The sequence below is a fragment of the Phialemonium atrogriseum genome, assembly GCF_030411735.1.
Source record: "Phialemonium atrogriseum strain 8032-3 unplaced genomic scaffold QBC33scaffold_2, whole genome shotgun sequence".
In the NCBI taxonomy this organism is placed as follows: Eukaryota; Fungi; Ascomycota; class Sordariomycetes; order Cephalothecales; family Cephalothecaceae; genus Phialemonium; species Phialemonium atrogriseum.
In genome coordinates, this window is record NW_026848139.1 from 513,999 (window position 1) to 534,628 (window position 20,630).

The window sequence follows — 20,630 nt, forward strand, 5'->3', positions numbered from 1 at the left end:
CTATCAGGGGTCTGCAAGGAGGAATGTGTCAGTGATGAGGGTTGGATGATGGAGGCGATGGCTGTATCTCTACCCTCGGCTCATAGAAAAAGCCATCTTAGCTGGCTCTTTGGCACCTTCTCTGCAGGCTTGTCCCTCAAAGCAATGACGTGCTTCGCGTGATTTCCATCTGACCAGTCGCTCAGACAGACGCCTCTCACTCCACCCCCAAATCCATCACCCTCACGAGTCCGGACCCAAACGCCACGGCAGCCCAGCAGCCAAAGTCCACATTCGGGTTCCAGGCAACCGCCGCCACCCGCGTCAGCGGCTCGTGGATGACGAACCGGGGATCGCCCACCCAGGGATCCCCGGCGGCCGCGTCCCCGGCGTCGCCGTCGACCCCGCCGCCGGCGTCCGGGCCGGGCGGGTTCTTGGGCGGGCGGCCCCTCCGCTTCCCGGACTTGGTCTTGCCCTTCTGCGCCTTCTTGCGCCGCATGTGCTCCCTCAGCCTCTCCACCCTGGGGTCCTCGTTGACCACGGGCCGGAAGCCCTGCACGACCCTCGTGGCCCCCCGCAGAGGGGGCCCCAGGCCATCGACATCCGGCAGCTCGAACGCGTCGGGACGCCGGAACTCGTGCTCCAGGACCTTGAGCTTGACCGTCTGCTCGTCCTTAAGCCTGAACAGCCTGGTGAGCGCGTTGAAGCTCCACAGCGACCCGTCCGCGCACCCGACGAGGAGGAAGGGGTGGGGCCCGGCCGCGGACAGGGACATGGGCGCGCTCGGGAGGATGGTCATGGTGCGGGGCTGGACGAAGTAGCGGGCGTGCAGGAAGGCGAGGGCGGTGGCGCCGGGGCCGGGGAGCGGGTACGTGCCTATCCACCCTTGCATGTGGTCGTTCCAGCTCAGGAGGCCCGGCTGGAAGGCGATGGCCGGGGAGGGGATGAAGGTGCTCTCCGAGGTGGGTTGCGAGAGGTCCGTCAACGCGGGGCTGCCGCCCACGGGCACCGACGCGACGAGGTACGGCTGCGACGGGTAGCCCGAGCTGATGTCGAGGACGAAGCTGGTGTGCACGGCGTGCCGCTGGAGGAGCTGGCAGGGGTGGATGGACCAGAGAGTCACGGTGCCGTCGCTGTGGCCCAGCGCGACGCGGTTGGTCCCGGTCCAGGTGAGGCAGGTGGCCTGGATGTTGTAGTCGTCTGTTATGCCAAGGGTAGCGACGGGGGATTCCACCCATTCTGAGAGCGGGGTTAGCTATTATCAAGTGTGTTCATTATGCCTGGGAGATGGGAATTTAGGCATACCGAATTGGGTCGCATCGGCAGAGTGATCGAGAGTCTCAACTTCAATGACCCGAGCCCGGCCATCTCCACAAAGAACGGCCAGCATCGCGCAAATGCCTGCCCCGTCTAGAGGGACTGGACAAAATTGAAGGCGTTTGGGTCGTCCCCAATCGAAGCATTTCGCGGCCAGGAACTTCGGCAGCCGTCGAGACGGGCGTGGCAGGCGTTCTTGGGTTCCTTCCTCCCCAGAGAATCCCCAAAACTGGATACTCCCTGCACTCGATTCCTCCTGGAGCGGGTCCCCGTCGCCTTCCCTCCGTGCCGCCTGGTCGGAGTGCGGGATCACGGCCAACGCAAGGACTTGCTCGCCGCCGCGTGCAATCGGTGCCCAGTCCATGGCAAGCACAAGCCCTCCGACGTCGAAGATCCATCCAGTCGGCGGCTCGCCCAGGCTCCCCGGGGCATCAACCGGCAGGTTGAATGACGACAGCGCGATACTATCTCCCTGCTTAAGCCTGTACTCCTCCAGGCCATCTAGGGGGCCAAGCAGGGTAATTACGTCCCCTTCGGCTTCGGGGATAAGTTTCTGGCCGGTCTTAGACACCATGGCGTGCGACCGCTGGACGGCGGACGCGTCGGCTCGGTAGTTCCTATACCATTCACAGGCGGCTGCCTCTTGGCTGGCCTCAAAGTGAGGCGGTACCCAGGGGCTTGGCAAAACGCCCATCGGGTCCTTGCGAGGGACGGCGGCGGGCAGGACGGGGTGGTCCAGCCATCGGTCCCTCAGGTCCCAGATCAGCTTGGCACATTCGTATTGCGGACCGTACATGACATCTCGCAGGGCGGTGTTTCTGGCCTGTCGTTTCAGCTCGCCCGTGTAGACGCGGGTCAGGATACGAGACTCGAGGGGGTAAACCGGCAGCTCATGGTAGTCACGCCGGCGCTTCCCGGTCCGCAGCGGGGCGGAAGTCGTCCCTGCAGTCTGCCTTCTACGAGCCTCGCCGACGTTCTCGTCGTCGACATCAGAGTCGAATTCTTCGTCCTCATCGTCGTCGTCTTCCGGTTCCCCGCCAGCATCGGCTCCCGCACCCAGCTCCGCGCCGAGAGCATCGCCGGCGGCGAAATTCTCGTCGCCCGGCTCGTTGCTGACTGGTGATTGCCAACCGTCCTCGTCGTCACTGTCAACAAGGACCACGTCGAGAAAGCGCTTGGTCTTGTTTGAGCGCCGTGTTTGCATCGTGTTGTGGATATAATGCGCCGTCAGTTGCGCATCATCCTTTCAGTTCTCAGCATGGTCAGTTAGGTGGGGGGACTTCGTTGGTGGCAGGTGATGGGCCAAAAAATGGCTGTCCTGTACACTATATTGCGCTCGGGCCACCCAAATGGCAGACATGCCAACTCTGGGAGCTTCCAAGTACTCCAAGATTTAAAATACATTACTGTTCATAGTGTATATTATCTATTGGAAAGGTGACATGGCTTGCTTTCTTCATGGTCCCGCGAGAATTTGCGGTTGTGATGCAACCGTGTTTTGTTGTAGGTGCATGCCCCTGGGCCCTGCATTTTTTGTCCAAGCTGGACAGCGGTCCAGTGTTACTACTGGAGGAAAGGAACTCGTTTCTTCAACCATCTTTCCAAGGCAAGACCTGAGCATTCCTCCCCCATTTATTTCTATATTGTAGTGTTGCAACATCCTTCCTTAATAAGGATTCCCGCCCGACCTCCAACCCAGATAAACACCTATTTAGAGACACGACGGTCCCAGCGGACCATCGACGGCTGCACAGGCCGCGAGAAGAGCGACGTGTAGTCGGTCGGCGGCACCCCAGGCTTCCCATCCAACGTGTAGACCCTGAACGAGCGCACCAGTGTCGCGACGATAGCGCCCAGGTTTGCGTAGGCGAACTTCTCCCCGATGCAGCGGTGCCTGCCGGCCCCGAACGGCAGGTACGGGCTCTTGGTGCCCTTGGAGACGGCCCCGTACCCGTAGTCGACGACGTCACCATCGCCGTCGACCTCGGCGGCCCGGCGCTCCCAGCGGTGCGGGTCCCAGGTCTTGGCCTGCGGGAAGTGCTCCTCGCTCAGCGCGGTTACTAGCGGCGAGGCGAGGAGCACCTTGTCGGTCCCCACGATGTAGGGTGTCCCAGGGATGGGGAGCGGATTCTTGACTTTGCGCAGGAGGGAGTGGATTGCCGAGTGGACGCGCAGCGTCTCCTTGACGACGTTCTGGAGAAGCGGGAGCTTGTCTAGGTCCGAGTACTGGAGCCGCGGGAGGTGGCCATTCCGGCCGAGCTTCTCAATTTGTTCCTGGTACAGCTCCTCGGTGATGTTGGGCTCCGACGCCAGGTGGAGCATGATCCACGTGCTGGCCGAGGAGGATGTGTGTTGCCCCGCCATCAGGAGGGTGATCATCATGTGAGCGATCTCCTTGTCCGGTATGGGTCGGCCGTCCTTGTAGGTGCAGCGCATCAGATTCCAGATCATGTCGGAGCCCTCTTTTTCCGTGTCGCTCTTCCGCCGCTCTCGTATGATGTCCATATAGATGGCCCGCATCCTCTTGTGGGCGGCGTCTCGCTTGCGGTTATGCGGTAAGGGTGCCCATGGCAGGAGGAAGTTGATCGGTGTGAAGCCGCTGTCGAGGTCGTGGTACAGGGAGGCGAATTCGGCGGTGAGCTTTCGACGGACCTCCTCCCCCTGCAACGCACGGCCGGCAGTGAAGATGGTTATCTCGGCCATGGTGCTCGCTATATCGACCGTTCCGGACCGGCCCCTGAAAGCTGGAGCTGAATTGATGTAGTCGAGGACCTCCCCCTCGATAAGCTGGACATGGGATTCGAAGGCCTTCTGCGACAGGCCAAACTTGACGAACTTTTTCTGCTCCATGAGCTTCGAGTTTGCGCAGTCGTACACGACGCCAGTACCGAATACCGGTGTCGTAAGGGGGCTGTATATCTCCTCCGCGTTCAGGTCGTGGACCTTCCCGTTCAGAATGAAATCGTTTCCTTCAACGCTGAGATAGCAAGTGATCTTCCGTCCGAGCAGCACGAAGGTAAATATATCGCCATGCTGCAACACTCACAAATTAGCATTTGCCTCTGCCAATTCCATGGAGGTAAAGAATACGGAAAACACCCAGGACGGGAGACGGGAGACGGGAGATGAGAGACTTGCCTTCTCTTGACAGCGGACAAAGAAATTATAGGGATCCATGCCGTACGACACCGCATTTCCAACAAACGGCAGCCAGTGGAACACAAGTGGAGGCTCGTTTTTTCTCTGAGGAAATAGTTGGAGGACGACGTTTATGATAACGCATGACAGAAGCGCGCCCGCGATGTAGACAGCAAGCTGGATCGCCAAGGACCCCATGGTCACTGATGGCAAGCCAAGAAGCAAAAAAGGGAATGTGATATCTCAGTGCTTAGTAAAGAAGGTAACTGAGAGAGAAACTGAGAGAGAAACTGGCGAGAAATTCCCTTTAAGTAGTCGACTGCTTCAAACTGGATACTGAGGAAGCCAAGTGAGGCGCAGGGAGTTAAGCCATCCTCCTCCCCTGCCTGACCAAGAGTTTTATTCGAGTTCTCCCAAGTCTAATTGCCGCCATATTCAAGCGGCAGGATCAATACCTTGAAAGACCGAAACGTTCTTTGAGCTGGATTGCGGATGGTGGGTAAGGGGGTGACGAGTCTCTTACTCGTATTCGTATTGGACCTACCTAGGTAGGAAGTGACTACCCAACCCGAATACGTAAAATGACTGTACTAAGACATTCCGTCAGCCAGAACAGAGTGCTTGATTAAAATGGATTGGGTAAATATGTTCTGGCTTTTCTCTCCTTTTCGAGCACAGTAGATGCCCGTTAATAGCCCAGCAACCCAATAGCCTGGCGATCTAGGGCATCAGGAAATCTCGAGTGGGCAAACCACCTCACCTACACTAATCTGGATAGGTAGGGTTGTATTTCGTCCAGAGGATTAGGGACCTTGCACACGTTCATTCAGCCGCTTACAAGTATCTTGTATGAAGCGACCATGTACTCCGTGATATTGAACGGTAGCCAGCTCGGATTGGCCGGGGGACGGATCCACCTGGTCGGTAACCTGGCTGCCAGGTATCTGACTGACATATTCGGCCAGTACTACTCTATGACCACGGTGGTGCTATTTCTCATCGACCGAGGGCTTGGAGATGCGATGGTCGACAGCAAGCAAATGACTACGAGGCTCATACAAGAGCTGTGTCTGGTGTGCAAGCAGTGGGGCTGTCTCCCAACATAAGGTGACTCTCAAGCTGGCATAGCGAGACCATTCGATATTGTGTTTCCCCTAGCATATTCTTCGCCAAGTCTCCCAATGTCTCCTTCATCCGATGAGTCCACAGGTACGCGGTTAAACGTGCAGCCGCGGCACCTTAGATCTGAATTGGTAGCTAACAGCTCAACCAGGGGCGTCTCCCTCGTATTCCCCCATCGCCATATGTGGCATGGGAATGCGACTACCTGGGGACATCTCAAACGCGGCTGACCTGTGGGAGTTTTTCGTCAGCGGCAGCGATGCCCGTACAGAGGTCCCAGCAGACAGGTGGAATGCCCAAAGCTTTCAACGCAAGGGGACGAATTCCGGGACGACCATGAGCCGGCACGGCTACTTCCTTGAGAATCGAGACCTGGCTCTCTTTGACAAGGACGCATTCCCCTCCATCAGTCGGAAGGAAGCCGAGCAACTGGATCCTCAGCAGCGCGTCCTGATGGAGGTCGTGCAGGAATGCTTCGAGAGCGCAGGAGAGACCAGGTGGCAGGGAAAGAACATTGCCTGCTTTGTTGGCAGCTTTACCGATGACTACCTCGACTTGCAGGCTAAAGATCCGCTCTACACTGGCTTCTACAAGCTCACGGGGGCTCTGGATTTTGCCGTGGCGAACCACATATCCTACCAATACGATCTGAGAGGCCCGAGGTAAAGTCGATCGATCCATCAAGGGACAAGGGTCCATTTCTTCAAGAGCGGAAAGCTTACTCGATTTGCCTTGTCTACCTAGTGTCACCGTCAGAACGGCTTGCTCAGCGGCTCTGACAGCTCTACACCAAGCATGTGGCGCACTGCAACGCCGCGAGGTTGACGCCGCTCTGGTCTGTGGAGTGAACCTGATCACCAGTCCAACTACTTCTATTGCACTGAACGAGCAAGGAGTCCTGTCGCCGGACGGCTCATGCAAGACTTTCGACGCTGCGGCCAATGGGTACGCTCGTGGGGAGGCAATCACCGCCATACTCATCAAGAGGCTCGACGATGCGCAAGACCAGAGCAGCCCCATCCGTGCCGTGATAAGAGCGACCTCTGTCAACTATGACGGAAAAGGCTCCAGTCTCGGAGCGCCAAATCCACTTGCCCATGAAGCTTTTATCCGCCAAGCCTATAAGTCTGCCGGGATAGACGACTTCTCAAAGACGGCGTTCGTCGAATGCCACGGGACCGGGACTCGGGCGGGAGATCCGCTCGAGCTGACCGCTGTCGGCAACGTTTTTGGCGACGCTGGAGTCTACATCGGTTCGGTCAAGCCAAACCTGGGCCATTCAGAGGGAGCATCAGGCCTCACGAGCCTGATCAAGGCTGTTCTGGCCCTGGAGCACAGGACCATACCGCCGAATATCAAGTTCAGAAACCCCAACCCGGACATAGACTTCAAGTCCGGACGTCTGAAGGTTCCCACTTGCCCCATACCCTGGCCTCAGCATTGTGAAGCGCGCATCAGCGTAAATTCATTCGGCTTTGGCGGGAGCAATGCCCATGTGAGTCTGGCAAATGGTACCATTATTTCCACCAGCATAGTTCAATCACTGATGATTCTACTCGTCTAGGTGATTGTGGACTCGGCAGAGTCATTTTGTTTGTCAAGCCAGTTGAAAAACGGACTGACGAACGGGTTGACGAACGGGTTGACGAACGGCTCTGTTTCGAGTGAACATTCTTGGGAAACGGTTCCACCGATTCCTTGCCCACAGCTGCTCGTCTTTTCTGCAAGCCACGAGGCGTCGCTCAGTCGCTCTATCGAGCAATACGAACAATACATGCTCCAGAATGCTCCCTCGGTGCCTGATCTCGCCTACACGTTGAGTTCGCGGCGGGAGCACATGGCGCATCGAGCATACTGCATCACAGATGATGGGAAGCCGCCGCTCACCGTCTCGCGGCCTACCAAAGTGGGCAAGAACATCCCGGAGCTCGTCTTTGTCTTTACAGGCCAAGGGGCCCAATGGCCGCGGATGGGCGCCCAACTTTTGGCCGACTTCCCTGTAGTCCGAGAGTCTTTTGCAAAGATGGAACACACGCTTGCCACTCTACCGACCCCTTGTGACTTCAATCTCCGGGAGGAGCTGTTGAAGCTGGAAATGGACAGTTTGATCCAAAGCGCCACCTTCTCGCAGCCGCTCTGTACGGCCCTCCAATGTGCTCTTGTGGACCTATTACACTCGTTGGGAGTCCGCGCCACAGCTGTTGTGGGCCACTCCAGCGGAGAGATTGCGGCTGCGTACGCATCTAGTGCGCTGAGCCTCCATGATGCCATCACTGTCGCTTATAATCGTGGCATATGTTCATCGGCTATCAAGAGATCGGGCGCTATGGGAGCAATCGGCCTTGGGAGAGACGAAGTTGAGCGCCTTTTGCGCCCAGGCGTTGTGATAGGCTGTGAAAACAGCCCTGAGAGTGTTACAATCTCGGGAGATACCGAGGCCGTGGACGCGGTGATAGCCGAAATCAAGTCATCACGACCAGAGACGCTTGCCAGGCGCCTGCGCGTCGACAAGGCGTATCATTCACGTGAGCTCCAACACCTTAGACCCTGCATGGAGGGAAGTCAAGACTAACGAGCGTCTAGACCACGTTGGCGACGTTGCGGAAGAGCATTGGAATGCTATCAGTGGCATCACGCCCCGTGATCCTGTGGTTCCCTTCTTTTCATCACTCCATGTAAAGGAACTACATGGCGGCAGCGCCTTGAACCACACATATTGGCGATTGAACGGCGAAAATGCAGTTCTGTTCTACCCGGCAGTGGCCGCGCTCGTCAAGTCCAACCCTCGACCCAAGGTGTTTTTGGAGATTGGGCCACATGGAGCCTTGGCAGGACCACTGCGGCAGATCATGAAGACCATGAAGATTCCGTTCCAATATGTGTCAACACTACAACGGAACTCTCACGCAACGCACAGTTTCTTGGATGCCCTAGGCAATCTCTATCTCAGAGGTGTAACTCCCGACTTTGCAGAGCTGCACCATGGCAGGAGGAAGGTATTGACCGACCTTCCCACCTATCCATGGAACTACTCAGCAACCTCCAAGTTCTGGACAGAGCCTCGCCTGAGCAGAGAGTGGAGGCTTCAAAGACACGCACGGCACGACCTGCTCGGGGCTTGAGTTACAGCCACGAGCGAGCTTGAGCCATCGTGGCGGAATCTGCTCTCGACAGACAACGTCCCCTGGATACGCGACCACGTGGTCCAGGGCAATATCGTTTCCCCTTCGTCGGCTTCGTGTCGATTGCTGCCGCCGCTGTTCAACAAGTCACAGTCACCGAGGTCAAAGGCGCAATTTCCTTGCGTCACGTCATCGTGCGACAAGCGCTGGTCATGTATGAGGGAAGAGACATCGAGCTTTCCACGACACTGCGGCGCCTAAGATTGACAGATACGCTCGACTCTGGCTGGTGGGAGTTCAGCGTCTCTTCATACTCACAGGACAGCGGCACCTGGATCCCACATTGCACCGGCGAAATCCAAGTTTCGCTGCAGTCCACCGGATCTAGGATACCCCCAACCGCCACATCGTTGCCCCGATCTGTTGATTCAAAATACTGGTACAAGATAATGGCACGCGCTGGTCTAAGCTACGGCCCCGAGTTTAGAGGCCTGGACAAGATCACCACCGACCCGACCAGCAACCGGGCCAGCTGCTCCGTATCTCGGATTAAGCGACTGCAAGAACCACCCTACCAGATACATCCTTGCGAGATGGACAAGTGTCTGCAGTCGGCCTTTCTCGCCATGACCAGAGGACTAGGTCGACGCTTTCCCAGCGCTTTAGTCCCCGTGACAATCGATGAAATCACGCTGGGCAAGCAGACCGGCGCGCTGCACTTGGAGACCAGTGCCCAAGTTGAGGCAGGCCGTGGAGACGTGGTCGGGGACATCGCAGGCTACGATGATCAAGGCTCCATGGTGTTTCGAATCAAGGGCCTCCGAGCATCCGTTCTCCACGCCGTAGGTGACGACAAGCAGCAGGAGAAGGCCCATGCAGGCGCTCGTGTGCGATGGATGCCTGACATTCGCTTCTTGGATCTTGCCAAGTTGGTTCGCCCCCGGCCCGACCGACGCGACCAGATAATCCAACTCGAGACTCTAAGCCTGCTTCATATAGTGGACCGCGCTGCAAGGTTGGACCCGTCCCAGCGTCCCGGTGGCTATCTTGCGAAGCACTTCAAGTGGCTGCTAAAGCAGTATGAGGCCATCAAAAACGGCCACAGCGAGGTCGTGCCTGACTGTCAGAAACTCGTCGAGCTGGGCGAGCAAGACCGTCGGAGCTCCATCCGGAGTATACAGAAAGCTTTGTCCGAAACAGAGGTTGCCGCGCCAGCAGCAGCTGTCAGCAGGGCATTCGAGATTGTGCAAGAGGTGTTTGACGGCAAAGCCGAGGCGGTGGAAAGCCTATTCCGAGATGACACGCTGGCCAACCTGTACCGTTTCATGGACTTTGGGTATTGCCAAGACTTCTTCCGATGCCTCGCACACGCTAGACCGACTATGCGCATCCTTGAGATCGGGGCAGGAACCGGCGGCGCCACAAGAAAGGTTTTGAGCAACCTGTTCTCTTCCACCAGCGAGCCGATGTACAGCTCTTACACCTTCACCGACGTCTCAGCAGGCTTCTTTGCCACCGCCAAAGACGCACTTCAGGGAATGTACCCAGGGATCAGGTATCAGGTCTTGGACATATCACAAGACCCAGTTGCCCAGGGGTTCGGGGAAGGCGAATATGACCTCATTATCGCTGCCAATGTCTTGCATGCGACACCCAGTCTTCAGAAAACATTGTCAAATGTCAAGAGACTTCTGAAGCCGGACGGATATTTATTCTTGCAAGAGGTGAGCCTTCAATCAACCTGGATAAGCTCCATTTTTGGCCTCCTCGAAGGATGGTGGCTTGGAGAAGAAGACGGCCGAGTCGACGAGCCGTATGTGAATGTCGACAGGTGGCAGCACGAACTGCAGAAGGCCGGATTCCGAGGCACCGAACTTGCTGCCTATGATCACGAAACGCCTTACCAGGTCAACGTCTGCATCGTTTCCAGGCCGTCGCCGGTTGACGCCAAGCCCTCGAAGCATGTCACTCTGCTGAGCCATGACTTTGGCTCTACTCTCTACACAGCTGCTGCCCAAGTGTTCACGAGCCAGGGCTACCAAGTCCAGCCCTGCCAGTTCGGTGAGCAGCAGCTGTCCGGTGAGCAGCAGCTGTCCGGTGAGCAGCAGCTGTCCGGTGAGCAGCAGCTGTCCGGTGAGCAGCAGCTGTCCGGTGATGTGGTTGTGTCACTGCTCGACCTGGAAGGGCCCGTTTTTCATCACATGTCACCGGAGAGGCTCCAGAGCCTGCAATCCTTCTTCAGGCAATGCAAGTCCACGAACATTATATGGGCAACGAACAGCGCGCAGGTCGACTGCCGAGAACCCCACCATGCCATGACAGTAGGCGCCATCCGCACATTGCGAGGGGAGTTGGGCCTCCCCATTACGACGGTTGAGCTCGAGAACACCAGTGATCAGGCTCTTCTGTCTCTTCTCCGGGTGCTAGAAGCTCAGCAACAACATCCTCCTTCCCGTGACACCACCGCCTTCGCACTGGACGCAGATTATGAGTACAGCTACTCCAACGGTCTGGTGATGATACCGAGGATTATCCCATTTTCCATTGCCGACCAACTGCTCGATGACGGGCCTCTTGAACATGGGTCATCCGAAAAGAGAATCGAACTGCAGGCCAGCAACGGAGGCATCGACAGCCTCCGCTGGGTCGCCACACCACCCAAGCATTGCGGCGAGTTCGAGGTGGAAATCGACGTCAAGTTTGTCGGGCTCAACTTCAAAGACATGCTGATCGCCTTGTCCCTCGTGCGGGATGCCAAGTCGGAGCTGGGGTTGGACGGCGCTGGCGTCGTCCGCAACGTCGAATCCAAAGTGACGAGAGTCAAGCCGGGAGACAGAGTCATGTTCTACTCGGGTGGTGCGTTTACCAGTCGGATCACCATTCTCCACCATCTCTGCATCGGAATCCCGGAGCGGCTGGCGTTCGAGGAGGCAGCAACCATGCCGTGTGTCTTAGCTACTGCCATCCACTCGATCCTCGAGCTTGGAGGACTGCAGAAAGGACAGACAGTCTTGATACACTCTGCCTGCGGAGCAGTCGGCCTCGCAGCGCTTCAGCTGTGCCGTTTTACGGGCACAACCATCTATGCCACAGCTGGTACTGCCGAAAAAGTGCAGTACTTGCAGGACAAGTTTGGGATTCCTCGGGACATGATATTCAGTTCCCGCGATGCTTCCTTCGCGGCAGGCGTGATGAACGCCACAAATGGGAGAGGTGTCGACTTGGTTCTGAACTAGGGTAACTCGCTTTCCGGCGAGCTCTTGCACACCTCGTGGCAATGTGTGGCCAAATTCGGGAGGATGGTGGAGATCGGAAAGCGCGATTTCCAGGGCCACGCGAAACTCCAGATGAGCGTCTTCGAAGGAAACAGATCCTTCTTTGGGGTCGACCTCCACGAGATTGCCGCAGAGGCTCCGCATGCCTTTTCAAGGTGCGTCGCCGGCGATTGTCCCATTTCCTACCTACCTACCTACCGGCTCCTGTACTAACAGGTAGCGACTAATTACCTAACACAGGCTTCTGGCCAAGACCATGACACTATATGAGCAACAAGGCTTGATTGATCCTATTGCTCCCGTCACGCTGTACGAAGCGTCTGAGGTCCAGGCTGCCTTTCGACATATCCAACAGGGTAAACATATTGGGAAAATTGTTGTCCGCATGCCAGCAACGCAAAAGCAAGAAGATGCATCGCCCGTCGAAAGGCAGCCCAGGGCACTAAACCTCGACCGCAACTCTGCGTATCTCCTTGTAGGGGGGATGGGAGGCCTAGGGCGCGTTGTCTCTTCCTGGCTTGTCGAGCACGGAGCTAGACATCTGATCTTCCTGTCTCGTTCGGTGGGACAAGGGACCAAGCATTCGCCAACGAACTTGCCAGCCAGGGCTGTACGGTGCAAATGTTTTCGGGAAGTATCGCGAGCCTGGACGATGTTTCGAGCGTAGTCAAAGGAGCCACAGCGCCGATTAAGGGAGTCCTCAACCTATCCATGGTTCTCCAGGTTAGTCTCTCTACCGCCAAGGTCAGGCAGTCTCTTCGAGGTACTTGCTTTAGCTAAACCAGATAATTACATCTAGGACCGAGCATTTCTGGACATGACGCAAGAAGACTGGGACACGGCCGTGCTGCCAAAAGTGCAGGGAACTTACAACCTACACCAAGCCACCAAGGATGTGCCACTGGACTTTTTCGTGCTGTTCGGCTCCTTTTGCGGCATGATCGGGCAATGGAGCCAGGCCAACTACGCAGCCGCCAACACCTACCTCGATGCGTTCGTCCAGTATCGCCACCGCCTCGGGCTCCCCGCCTCCGTCATGGACATTGGCGTGGTTGAGGAGCATGGCTACGTCAGCCGTAGTGCGGAGCTGACCGCCACCTTCAAGAACTGGGGTGCTGGGATGATCCAGGAGCAGGACCCCCTGGATGCTCTCCAACTATCCATTCAGCAGTCGACCCGGCCAGCTGACAACAACAACACTTCGGTATGCACCTTCCTCGAGTCGGCAGTGTTCGAGGCTCCTTCGCAGCTGATGATCGGACTGAAGACTTCCAAGGCGCTGTCAGACCCCTCGACTCGGGTCCGCTGGAGGCGAGACGCGCGCATGGCCATCTACCACAACGACAGCGGCGGGGTCCAAGTCCAGAGCGAAAGCAAGGAAGACGACGCGGGGCTGAGGACCTTGTTGGAGAGCGCGGCGGATGATCCGGCCATTCTCGAGGAACCTCGGAACTTGCAGGCCCTTACGCGGGCTATCGGGCTCAAGATCCACGACCTCATGCTGCTCCCGCCAGAGGATCTCGACACCTCGGCCAGCTTGGCGGTTATCGGGGTTGACTCGTTGATCGTGATGGAAATCCTGGGCTGGTGGAAGACGACGTTCAAGTTCTCTGTTGGCGCTCTTGAGTTTTTGAATTGTGCCACGATAGACGGTGTTGGGAGATTTGCTGCCGAGCGGTTTCCAAAAACACTAAAATAGGTAGACAAGCTTTGTCGTGGCCTAACATTCTGAAATCTGGGCCACTGCCAGAAAGCGATGTGCATAATCCATCACCACCAATTTCAGGCCCTTGTAAAGGCGTACACTTGCTACTAGCTTCTTTGACATTTTGTCAGCTGATCCCAGCTGGCTTAAGAATAGCTTTGTGCTGAGGTAAGACTTTTTTTTTAAGCCACATCAGCCCTTTATAAAGCAAAATAGCGGCCTTTAGTTTCCACTTCCGAAAAGCGGGCGATTGGTCTAGAGGTATGATTCGTGTTTCGGGTGGGAAACCCCTCACACTCTGTGTGGAGAATATACGAGGTCCCGGGTTCGAATCCCGGATCGCCCCCATCTTTTTACTTTTTCAATCTTTTTTCTCTCTCGCAATCCATCTGGCCGGTGCTCTTGCTGGGTTCTCTTTTACTTCTTTTTCTCTCTAGTGGTTCTATTTCTTTCGCAGAGTTATTTGGTACTGCATTTTTGCATGTCGTTAATTGAGCTAGCTGCAGTGTAGAAACACGTAACCAAGATACGTTAACTTGGAAATACTGTAGGTTGACATGATTAGATGCCGGATTCTTATGCCTGATTTGCCTTCCACGACATGTTGCTTGAGCCTGGCGTGCCTGTCTCTAGCATTTCAAACGTTAGCACGAGTACCTGGTAGGGCCATACTGCCACCGGCCTTCTAAAAATGTATATCGTCCCTGCCACACTAACCTTTGAAATGCTGGTCTAACTAGAAAACACCCTGTTAAGCGAGATCGTCCTGCATTAGTATTGGTTTAGGTTGAATTCGATGGGGCTGTGCATGGACCCGAGAATTTTCGGGTTCGTACGTCCTTCCACTGAGAGCTGAAGGAACCCGAGATAACTCGTTTTCGGACCGCACCCGAGCTCGCCATGGAACGAATTTCGCACCGCAAGACGCGAGAACGAAATGGTAGGATACGAACATATTTACGAAACCAAGCAATGCTCCATACATCCCTGATAGATAGTCAATGGTCACCGTGGAGATAATGATATTTTTCTTCCTTTAAAGGGCCTCCGCCCTCACCGTCTCATATTCTTTCGACCACAGACATAACCACTTTGCCCTTATCCAGCCCCTCATCGCACCCGCCCGTAATTGCCGACTGGCCCTGCGATTGTGAGATCGGCCATGGACGGTGGAGCAAGTAACGGAACGGCTCCGGCCGGAGACCGGATAGATTTCCAACTCTATCGCTACACGCCTTCGCTACCCGCCGCTGTGATAGTCTCAGTTGTCTTTGGCATCCTAACCGGGCTGCATACCTGGCGCCTACTGCGATGCCGCGCTTTCTACTTCATTGCCTTCACCATTGGCGGGATTTGTAAGTCTGCCTCTGCTCTCCGGTTTTGCGTCCGCAATCTAGCGGAAGACCCCTGAAGACCCCTGAAACCTCCCACCCCCCCCCCCCCCCCCCAAAACAAAAACCTCAGACAGACCCTGCGACGATTGTGCTGACGTCACACCCTGCAGTTGAGACGATAGGCTACGCCGGGCGGATAGCGTCTCATTTCAACAAGGAGCAGCTCGCCGGGTTCATCATGCAGTCCCTCCTCATCCTCGTTGCCCCGGCCCTCTTCGCCGCCTCCATCTACATGATCCTCGGCCGCCTGATCCTCGCCGTCCGGGCCGAGCACCTGTCCATCCTGCCAGCCAGGAAGGTGACCAAGATCTTCGTGGCCGGGGACGTCGTCTCGTTCACCCTACAGATGGGCGGCGGGGGCATCCAGGCGTCCGGGTCCTTCGACCTCTTCAAGATCGGCGAGAAGGTCATCCTCGGCGGCCTCTTTGTGCAGATCGTCATGTTCGGGTTCTTCGTGGTGACGTCGGTCCTGTTCCACCGGCGCCTGGCGCGCGACCCGACCCCGGACGCGGTCAAGAACACGGTCCCGTGGAGGAGGCACCTCTTGGTGCTGTACACGGTCAGCGCGTTCATCCTGGTGCGGAGCGTCTTCCGCGTCGTCGAGTATATCCAGGGAAACAGCGGCTACCTCATCTCGCACGAGGTGTTCCTGTACATCTTCGACGCCGTCCTGATGGCTGTCGTCATGGCTGTGTTCTTGATCTTCTACGTCGGCGACTTGGATACGGCTCTGCGGGGCGCTGTTGGGGAGAGGAGGCTTAGTTCGAGCGATGTCATGTTGGAGGAGTTGCCTCAGAGGACACATCACAAGCCTTGATGCTGGGGTCGGAAAGGAAACCGCTCGCAGAGCAACATCTCATTGGTCTGACCGCTGTCAGGGAAGATCCCTGGGTATGCGTTTCATTTGTCGCGGAAAGGAAACAGGAGGGATAGACTTTACAATTTTTGCTTTTACAGCTCGGTGATTTGGTAGCTATGTATGATTAGACCCCTACTAGAATAAAACAAACTATGCCTACCTATGGAACTTGATGGCACAGAGAACTCTCTATTGCTCCTTCTAACACTAGATTACTCTAACACTGGATTACTAGGCTTTTTTGTGTCGCCGATTGTCCTCTCCCACTTACTGTTGCAATGACGTCTGTGACAATTTCGCCTCGCAGGACATAGCCACAGCTGTAAATGAGATGGTATTATATAATCTCGCCCTTGGCTCGTGTGATCTGATTTTTAACCACCCGAGAACTTGAAGAATGAAGCCAAAGTATATTCAACCAGATATCCTCTACATGTGTAGTTGCTGTACAGTGACACGAAATCAAGAAATCACCTTCTCGTTTGTTTACATGTTCGATTTTGCGAACCATATTAACAATAGCAGAAGGGACGGGAACCATGGACAGACATGCTGTCAATTCATCCGGGTTGCTGACACGGATCCCCCAACCATGCGGTAGAACTGGTGATCGCTTCCGCATGAGCAGCATTTGACAATGCATTTTCCCCATTTTGGTACCCTTTGTCACGTCGTAAGCAAGACCAGTTGGCCCTTCCTTGACTCTCTCGACGGGCTCACTAGGTTGGCATGTCAAAATAATCCCATTGACATAAGACAGCCAATAATGCGGCGCTAAACAACAGGACGATGGTATATCTACACAGAGGTATGATTGAAAAGTAGTCGTCATCATCATCATCGTCATCAACAACAACAGCAACAACAAAACCCTAGACGCGGCCCCGAAACCCCGCCGGGACGTTTCCCATCTTCACCCGCCTCCCCGCCCCGTCTCGTAAACCCTCATGGCGCGCTCCAGCTCCTCCAGGCTCGACCGGTCCCCGTACGCGTCCGCGAGCAGCGCCGCCCGCCGCATCTTGTCGGCTTCCTCGTCGCTCACCCGCTGCTGCTTCTGGTGCTCCTCGATCCGAGCAGCCACGGAGACTCCGTACCCGGCCGCGGCGCAGGCGAGCGCTACGGCTGGGGGAATCCTGTTTCGGCTGCGTGGTTAGTTCCCCTTTTTTTTCTCTTTTTGCAAAGACGTGGATAAGGGGAGTTTTTTTTTTTTTTTTTTTGGCTTGGGGGAGGATGGGCACTGGCACGGGGCGTGAAGCATGAGCGTACATACCACTTTATGCTTCCGGCGCGGGAGCCGTGGAGGTAAAGGAGGAACCTTGGGTGGACGCGGGCGGAGGTTGGGAGGCGTCTTGACGGGAGGCCGTTCATGTTGAGAGAGGTCTTCGAGGGGCTTGGGATGGGAGTGTCTACGGTGGGGTCATTTGGCATGTGAGACTGCTCTTGGTCATCATAGTGGCAGACAACACTCTTGACGTAGGGTTGCGTGTTTGAGCTTGGTTGTTTTTTTGGTTCTCGCGTTGCTGACACGACAGGAAAAGGAATCCATCTCAAGTTCCCAACGGGGTTACTCAGACCATATATACACTACAACCGAGGCTCTTTTTGGTAGACCTGCCCATGGGCTGAGTCGGGTGTAGCTCCCGCCTGATTGTTGCAGAATGTGGGGTGACAACGGGCGTTGTTCGGTTAGGCAGTGGGGTACATGAACTGAAGCGGGGCGTAGCGGGGGGGTTACCGGGGGCTGCGATTAGAGGACGGAAACATGGAAGGAATCGACCAGACCACCCAATCGAACAAATCCATTACTTGAATCCAGTGATCACAGTTTTAGTTGTGTCGCGCAGCGCGCTTCCCTTTCTTTTTTATCAAAACACACTTCCGGCAACGTCGCAACGAAGAACCACAAACGGTAGACTTTGCAGGCATAACCCCCCCATTAATGATCTCGGGTTATTTTTGCCCTTCTCCGAGATTACCCTCCAGTGCCTCCACACAATCCATCTCAACTCATAACGAGGTTTGCATGTCATTGTGGCCCCACCCGGTATACAGCTCAAGCAGACTAAGCTCCGGTAATCACAAAGATCTCGCCGGTCGAATCGCTCGACATGAACAGCCGGCCCTTGGTGTCCAATGCCAGCCCGGCCGGGCGGAAGCACGCACCCGGACACTTGGAATTATCGGCGTTCAGCATGACGGGGATGCTGGCGGTCTTGCTTGTCGACAGTTCTTTGGGTTGGCCGTCGGCCCCGAATTCATATCGCATGACGCGATAGCCATCCGGGGGCTGCCGGTCCCTACGATGGCATGCTCTGTCAGTCAAGCGTCCTCACCGACCAAAAACAGGGTTGGGGAGGTGTGGATGCATGTCGCTTACCAGCTCCCGTGGAACGAGACGAACGCGGCGCTGCCGTCGGCTTTGAACTTGATGTCGAGCGGGGCCGTGTGGGCAGGGAACACGAGACGCGGTGCCTCAAACTTGGCGCAGTCGGCATCGGCCGTTGCGATGGTGGTACCTGCAGCTAGGTTCGGGACAAACTGCGAACCGACCTTGAGATCGGGGTTGGACAGCACAGAGGGATCCCATGCGGAGACACAGCCGGGGTACCCGTAATTCTTTCCCTGGAGTGGGTTCTTGTCCGTGTCGTTTACAACGCCGTGGTAGTTCAGCTCCTCGGCCGGGTTATCGTTGTGTACGTCCTTGCCCTGCCTCTTGATGTCGTCCATCGAGTTCTCGACCGAGTACTGGTTGGTCACGACGTCAGCCATACATTGGTTACACGCGGGCCTCCAGTCGCGAGTCGGGAGAACTTACAATGCCGCCTGTGATCGGGTGCTCCCCCAGCCCGACGTTGTTTCTCAACCCCCATCCGAGAACGATACCGTCCTTTGCATGGTCGGCAGGCGTCTGCAGGATCGCGGAAATGCTGTAGTACTTGATGGTCGAGTGTCCAGATGTGATATCGCCGGCACGGGCGTCGATATTGGCATCCGAGCCGCGGGAGACCAACAGCAGATCGGGGTTCAATTTTGAGATGAGCAGAGTCCGGGTCTGATGACCGCCGTTTGTCATGTTATTGATGATTATCTTCTTGTCCGTGGCAGTTCCCGTCTCGGCATCATACGTATATGCAAATACACTGGCAAGACTGGACACGATCAGGGTCTTGCCATCGGCTGTGATGTCGATGCCGTGGTTGAGCTATGCAGCCGCCTGTTAGACCTGGGCGCCCTGGCAATTCGAAGGGGGTCTCGAGAGGCCACTCACCGTGGAGTCTGTGATCAGTGTCTTGCTCGACTCAACACACACCGAGTCGCCGCTTTCCATCAGCTTGATATACCTTATCCCGCCGCCGCCCTGTTCCACGACGAGCATGTTACCCAGCTTGTCGAAAATCATGTCTCTGGGGCTCTTCAAGCCGTTCAGGATCGGCTTCGCGGTGTAGCCGGTGCCTAACTGAGGCGTGTAGCGCGCCGTCACGCTGACGCAGCTCTGCGCGCACACCGTCGACACGAGGGCGCTGCCCAGGAGAACTAGACGTCTCATACTGACAGTGTTGTGACCCATTGTCGTTTGTAATTTTGCGTTCCTACAGACTGAGCCGCGGCGCGTTGGGGAAGCCAAGATGGGCCAAGGCAGTATATAGTAGTAAGAATGTGCCGCACCTTATCTACTTAACCTCTATGTCTCACATACCATTCCCCCGTAGTTCCTTCCCCAGATTCCATGCCGAGCCTCTAGCCTTTGCATGGTGTGTTCTCCAAATGAAATTTGGAAGGTCCTCACCGACCACGGCTCGATTGGGAGAATAAGGGTCAGTCAACCCAATTGTACTAAGCGAAAATAGCCTATAAAGGGTCCGGTCTCGTCATCAATATAAAATATAGAGTTGCAGCAAGGCAGTCGAAACGTCGATCGGCAAATTGGGGCCTTGAGAGTGGGGACTTCAGCTAGATCAGGTAAGTTGGCTACCCTCAAATACAACGTATATTCGTTGAATGACTGGGCAGTTGATAGTGTCCCTCTTGGCAACGCAAATCCCAAATGGATTCTTGCCAAGTCCGGCACGGAAGAAACAAGTGAGGCCGACCCACGGAAAACACCCGATTCACCCCATGGAAATGTGCATATGAATAAATAACTGAGTTTGGTCGTTGCTGATAGGCGATGGTTCATCGTTGTTCTTACGAGCCATGAGAACAATCTCACTACGGATTACTGCGAGAACTATTGAGAAATAAGGCTACTGATGTTATATTACTGAAGCGTACGGATTAAGGCCCTAAGATCTAACTATGGGTGGAAGTATTCCGTAAGCGATATAATACTTGCCATCAAGAGGGTCCGGAGGCTGAGCTCCGAGCCCGTTCCAGTCCTGAATACCGGCTTCCTGACGGGATGACTTTTACCGTGGGAAAAGAGTGGAAATTTATAAACCAAATAGGCCGTATGTCCGTCAAGGCCGATCCATTCTGCCGATCCATTCTGCGGATCCTTACCGCCATAGTCCGTAACAAAAATGGGTCCAAACCACGATAAGAACTAGGCAAAAGGCAGCCAATATTTACAAATGCCGGAAGGAACTCGCAGACAATGGTACGGATGTTCTTCTAAACTTTAATATTTAAAGTTATCCCCGCGTCGTAACCAATGGCTGCTCATAGTGATACAGGAGATTGGACGAACGATTATCAGGAGCATAATTACTCTTAAAATGC

General features: G+C 55.7%; 6 protein-coding genes and 1 non-coding gene across 7 annotated transcripts; 3 read left to right on the forward strand and 4 right to left on the reverse strand.

The window, feature by feature from the left end:
- Positions 1 to 74: 74 nt before the first annotated feature.
- On the reverse strand, positions 75 to 2,619 carry QBC33DRAFT_154487 (uncharacterized protein). Its single transcript, XM_060422183.1, has 2 exons — positions 1,285 to 2,619; positions 75 to 1,218 (listed from the first exon to the last, which is right to left on the reverse strand). Exons 1-2 carry the CDS (start codon positions 2,498 to 2,500, stop codon positions 197 to 199), a joined length of 2,238 nt encoding a protein of 745 aa, XP_060287649.1. The 5' UTR covers positions 2,501 to 2,619; the 3' UTR covers positions 75 to 196.
- Positions 2,584 to 4,888, reverse strand: QBC33DRAFT_523728 (cytochrome P450; the record flags this gene model as incomplete). Its single annotated transcript, XM_060426661.1, has 2 exons — positions 4,435 to 4,888; positions 2,584 to 4,329 (listed from the first exon to the last, which is right to left on the reverse strand). Coding segments are annotated over exons 1-2 (1,520 nt in total), but the record flags the coding sequence as incomplete, so codon positions are not given.
- Positions 4,889 to 5,745: 857 nt separating this feature from the next.
- QBC33DRAFT_575479 (uncharacterized protein) lies at positions 5,746 to 13,652 on the forward strand (the record flags this gene model as incomplete). The annotated part of the gene is made up of 13 exons (XM_060430832.1): positions 5,746 to 6,218; positions 6,301 to 7,051; positions 7,121 to 7,197; positions 7,285 to 8,081; positions 8,140 to 8,632; positions 8,693 to 8,796; positions 8,832 to 10,720; positions 10,805 to 11,902; positions 11,936 to 12,108; positions 12,194 to 12,515; positions 12,560 to 12,676; positions 12,753 to 13,157; positions 13,203 to 13,652. 13 exons carry the CDS (start codon positions 5,746 to 5,748, stop codon positions 13,650 to 13,652), a joined length of 7,149 nt encoding a protein of 2,382 aa, XP_060287651.1.
- A 250-nt stretch (positions 13,653 to 13,902) lies between these two features.
- Positions 13,903 to 14,004, forward strand: QBC33DRAFT_t12. The gene has a single exon. It is a non-coding gene; the product is annotated as a tRNA-Pro (tRNA).
- A 571-nt stretch (positions 14,005 to 14,575) lies between these two features.
- On the forward strand, positions 14,576 to 16,079 carry QBC33DRAFT_523738 (RTA1 like protein-domain-containing protein). Its single transcript, XM_060426662.1, has 2 exons — positions 14,576 to 15,013; positions 15,163 to 16,079. Exons 1-2 carry the CDS (start codon positions 14,821 to 14,823, stop codon positions 15,867 to 15,869), a joined length of 900 nt encoding a protein of 299 aa, XP_060287652.1. The 5' UTR covers positions 14,576 to 14,820; the 3' UTR covers positions 15,870 to 16,079.
- Positions 16,080 to 16,475: 396 nt separating this feature from the next.
- On the reverse strand, positions 16,476 to 17,550 carry QBC33DRAFT_523741 (uncharacterized protein). The gene is made up of 2 exons (XM_060426663.1): positions 17,182 to 17,550; positions 16,476 to 17,044 (listed from the first exon to the last, which is right to left on the reverse strand). Exons 1-2 carry the CDS (start codon positions 17,337 to 17,339, stop codon positions 16,825 to 16,827), a joined length of 378 nt encoding a protein of 125 aa, XP_060287653.1. The 5' UTR covers positions 17,340 to 17,550; the 3' UTR covers positions 16,476 to 16,824.
- A 174-nt stretch (positions 17,551 to 17,724) lies between these two features.
- On the reverse strand, positions 17,725 to 19,521 carry QBC33DRAFT_523744 (NHL repeat-containing protein). The gene is made up of 4 exons (XM_060426664.1): positions 19,180 to 19,521; positions 18,727 to 19,113; positions 18,289 to 18,656; positions 17,725 to 18,208 (listed from the first exon to the last, which is right to left on the reverse strand). The coding sequence occupies exons 1-4, from the start codon at positions 19,477 to 19,479 to the stop codon at positions 17,974 to 17,976; spliced, it is 1,290 nt and encodes a 429-aa protein (XP_060287654.1). The 5' UTR covers positions 19,480 to 19,521; the 3' UTR covers positions 17,725 to 17,973.
- Between the last annotated feature and the right edge of the window lie 1,109 nt (positions 19,522 to 20,630).

Coding starts and splice junctions, on each gene's coding strand:
- QBC33DRAFT_154487 (XM_060422183.1), bottom strand. CDS start 2,500: ATGCAAACACGGCGCTCAAACAAGACCAAGCGCTTTCTCGACGTGGTC. Junction 1,219..1,284: donor TGCCGATGCGACCCAATTCG/GTATGCCTAAAT, acceptor CCCCGCTCTCAG/AATGGGTGGAATCCCCCGTC.
- QBC33DRAFT_523738 (XM_060426662.1), top strand. CDS start 14,821: ATGGACGGTGGAGCAAGTAACGGAACGGCTCCGGCCGGAGACCGGATA. Junction 15,014..15,162: donor CTTCACCATTGGCGGGATTT/GTAAGTCTGCCT, acceptor CACACCCTGCAG/TTGAGACGATAGGCTACGCC.
- QBC33DRAFT_523741 (XM_060426663.1), bottom strand. CDS start 17,339: ATGCCAAATGACCCCACCGTAGACACTCCCATCCCAAGCCCCTCGAAG. Junction 17,045..17,181: donor CGCGCCGGAAGCATAAAGTG/GTATGTACGCTC, acceptor CAGCCGAAACAG/GATTCCCCCAGCCGTAGCGC.
- QBC33DRAFT_523744 (XM_060426664.1), bottom strand. CDS start 19,479: ATGGGTCACAACACTGTCAGTATGAGACGTCTAGTTCTCCTGGGCAGC. Junction 18,657..18,726: donor ACCCGATCACAGGCGGCATT/GTAAGTTCTCCC, acceptor GTGACCAACCAG/TACTCGGTCGAGAACTCGAT. Junction 18,209..18,288: donor GTCTCGTTCCACGGGAGCTG/GTAAGCGACATG, acceptor ATGCCATCGTAG/GGACCGGCAGCCCCCGGATG.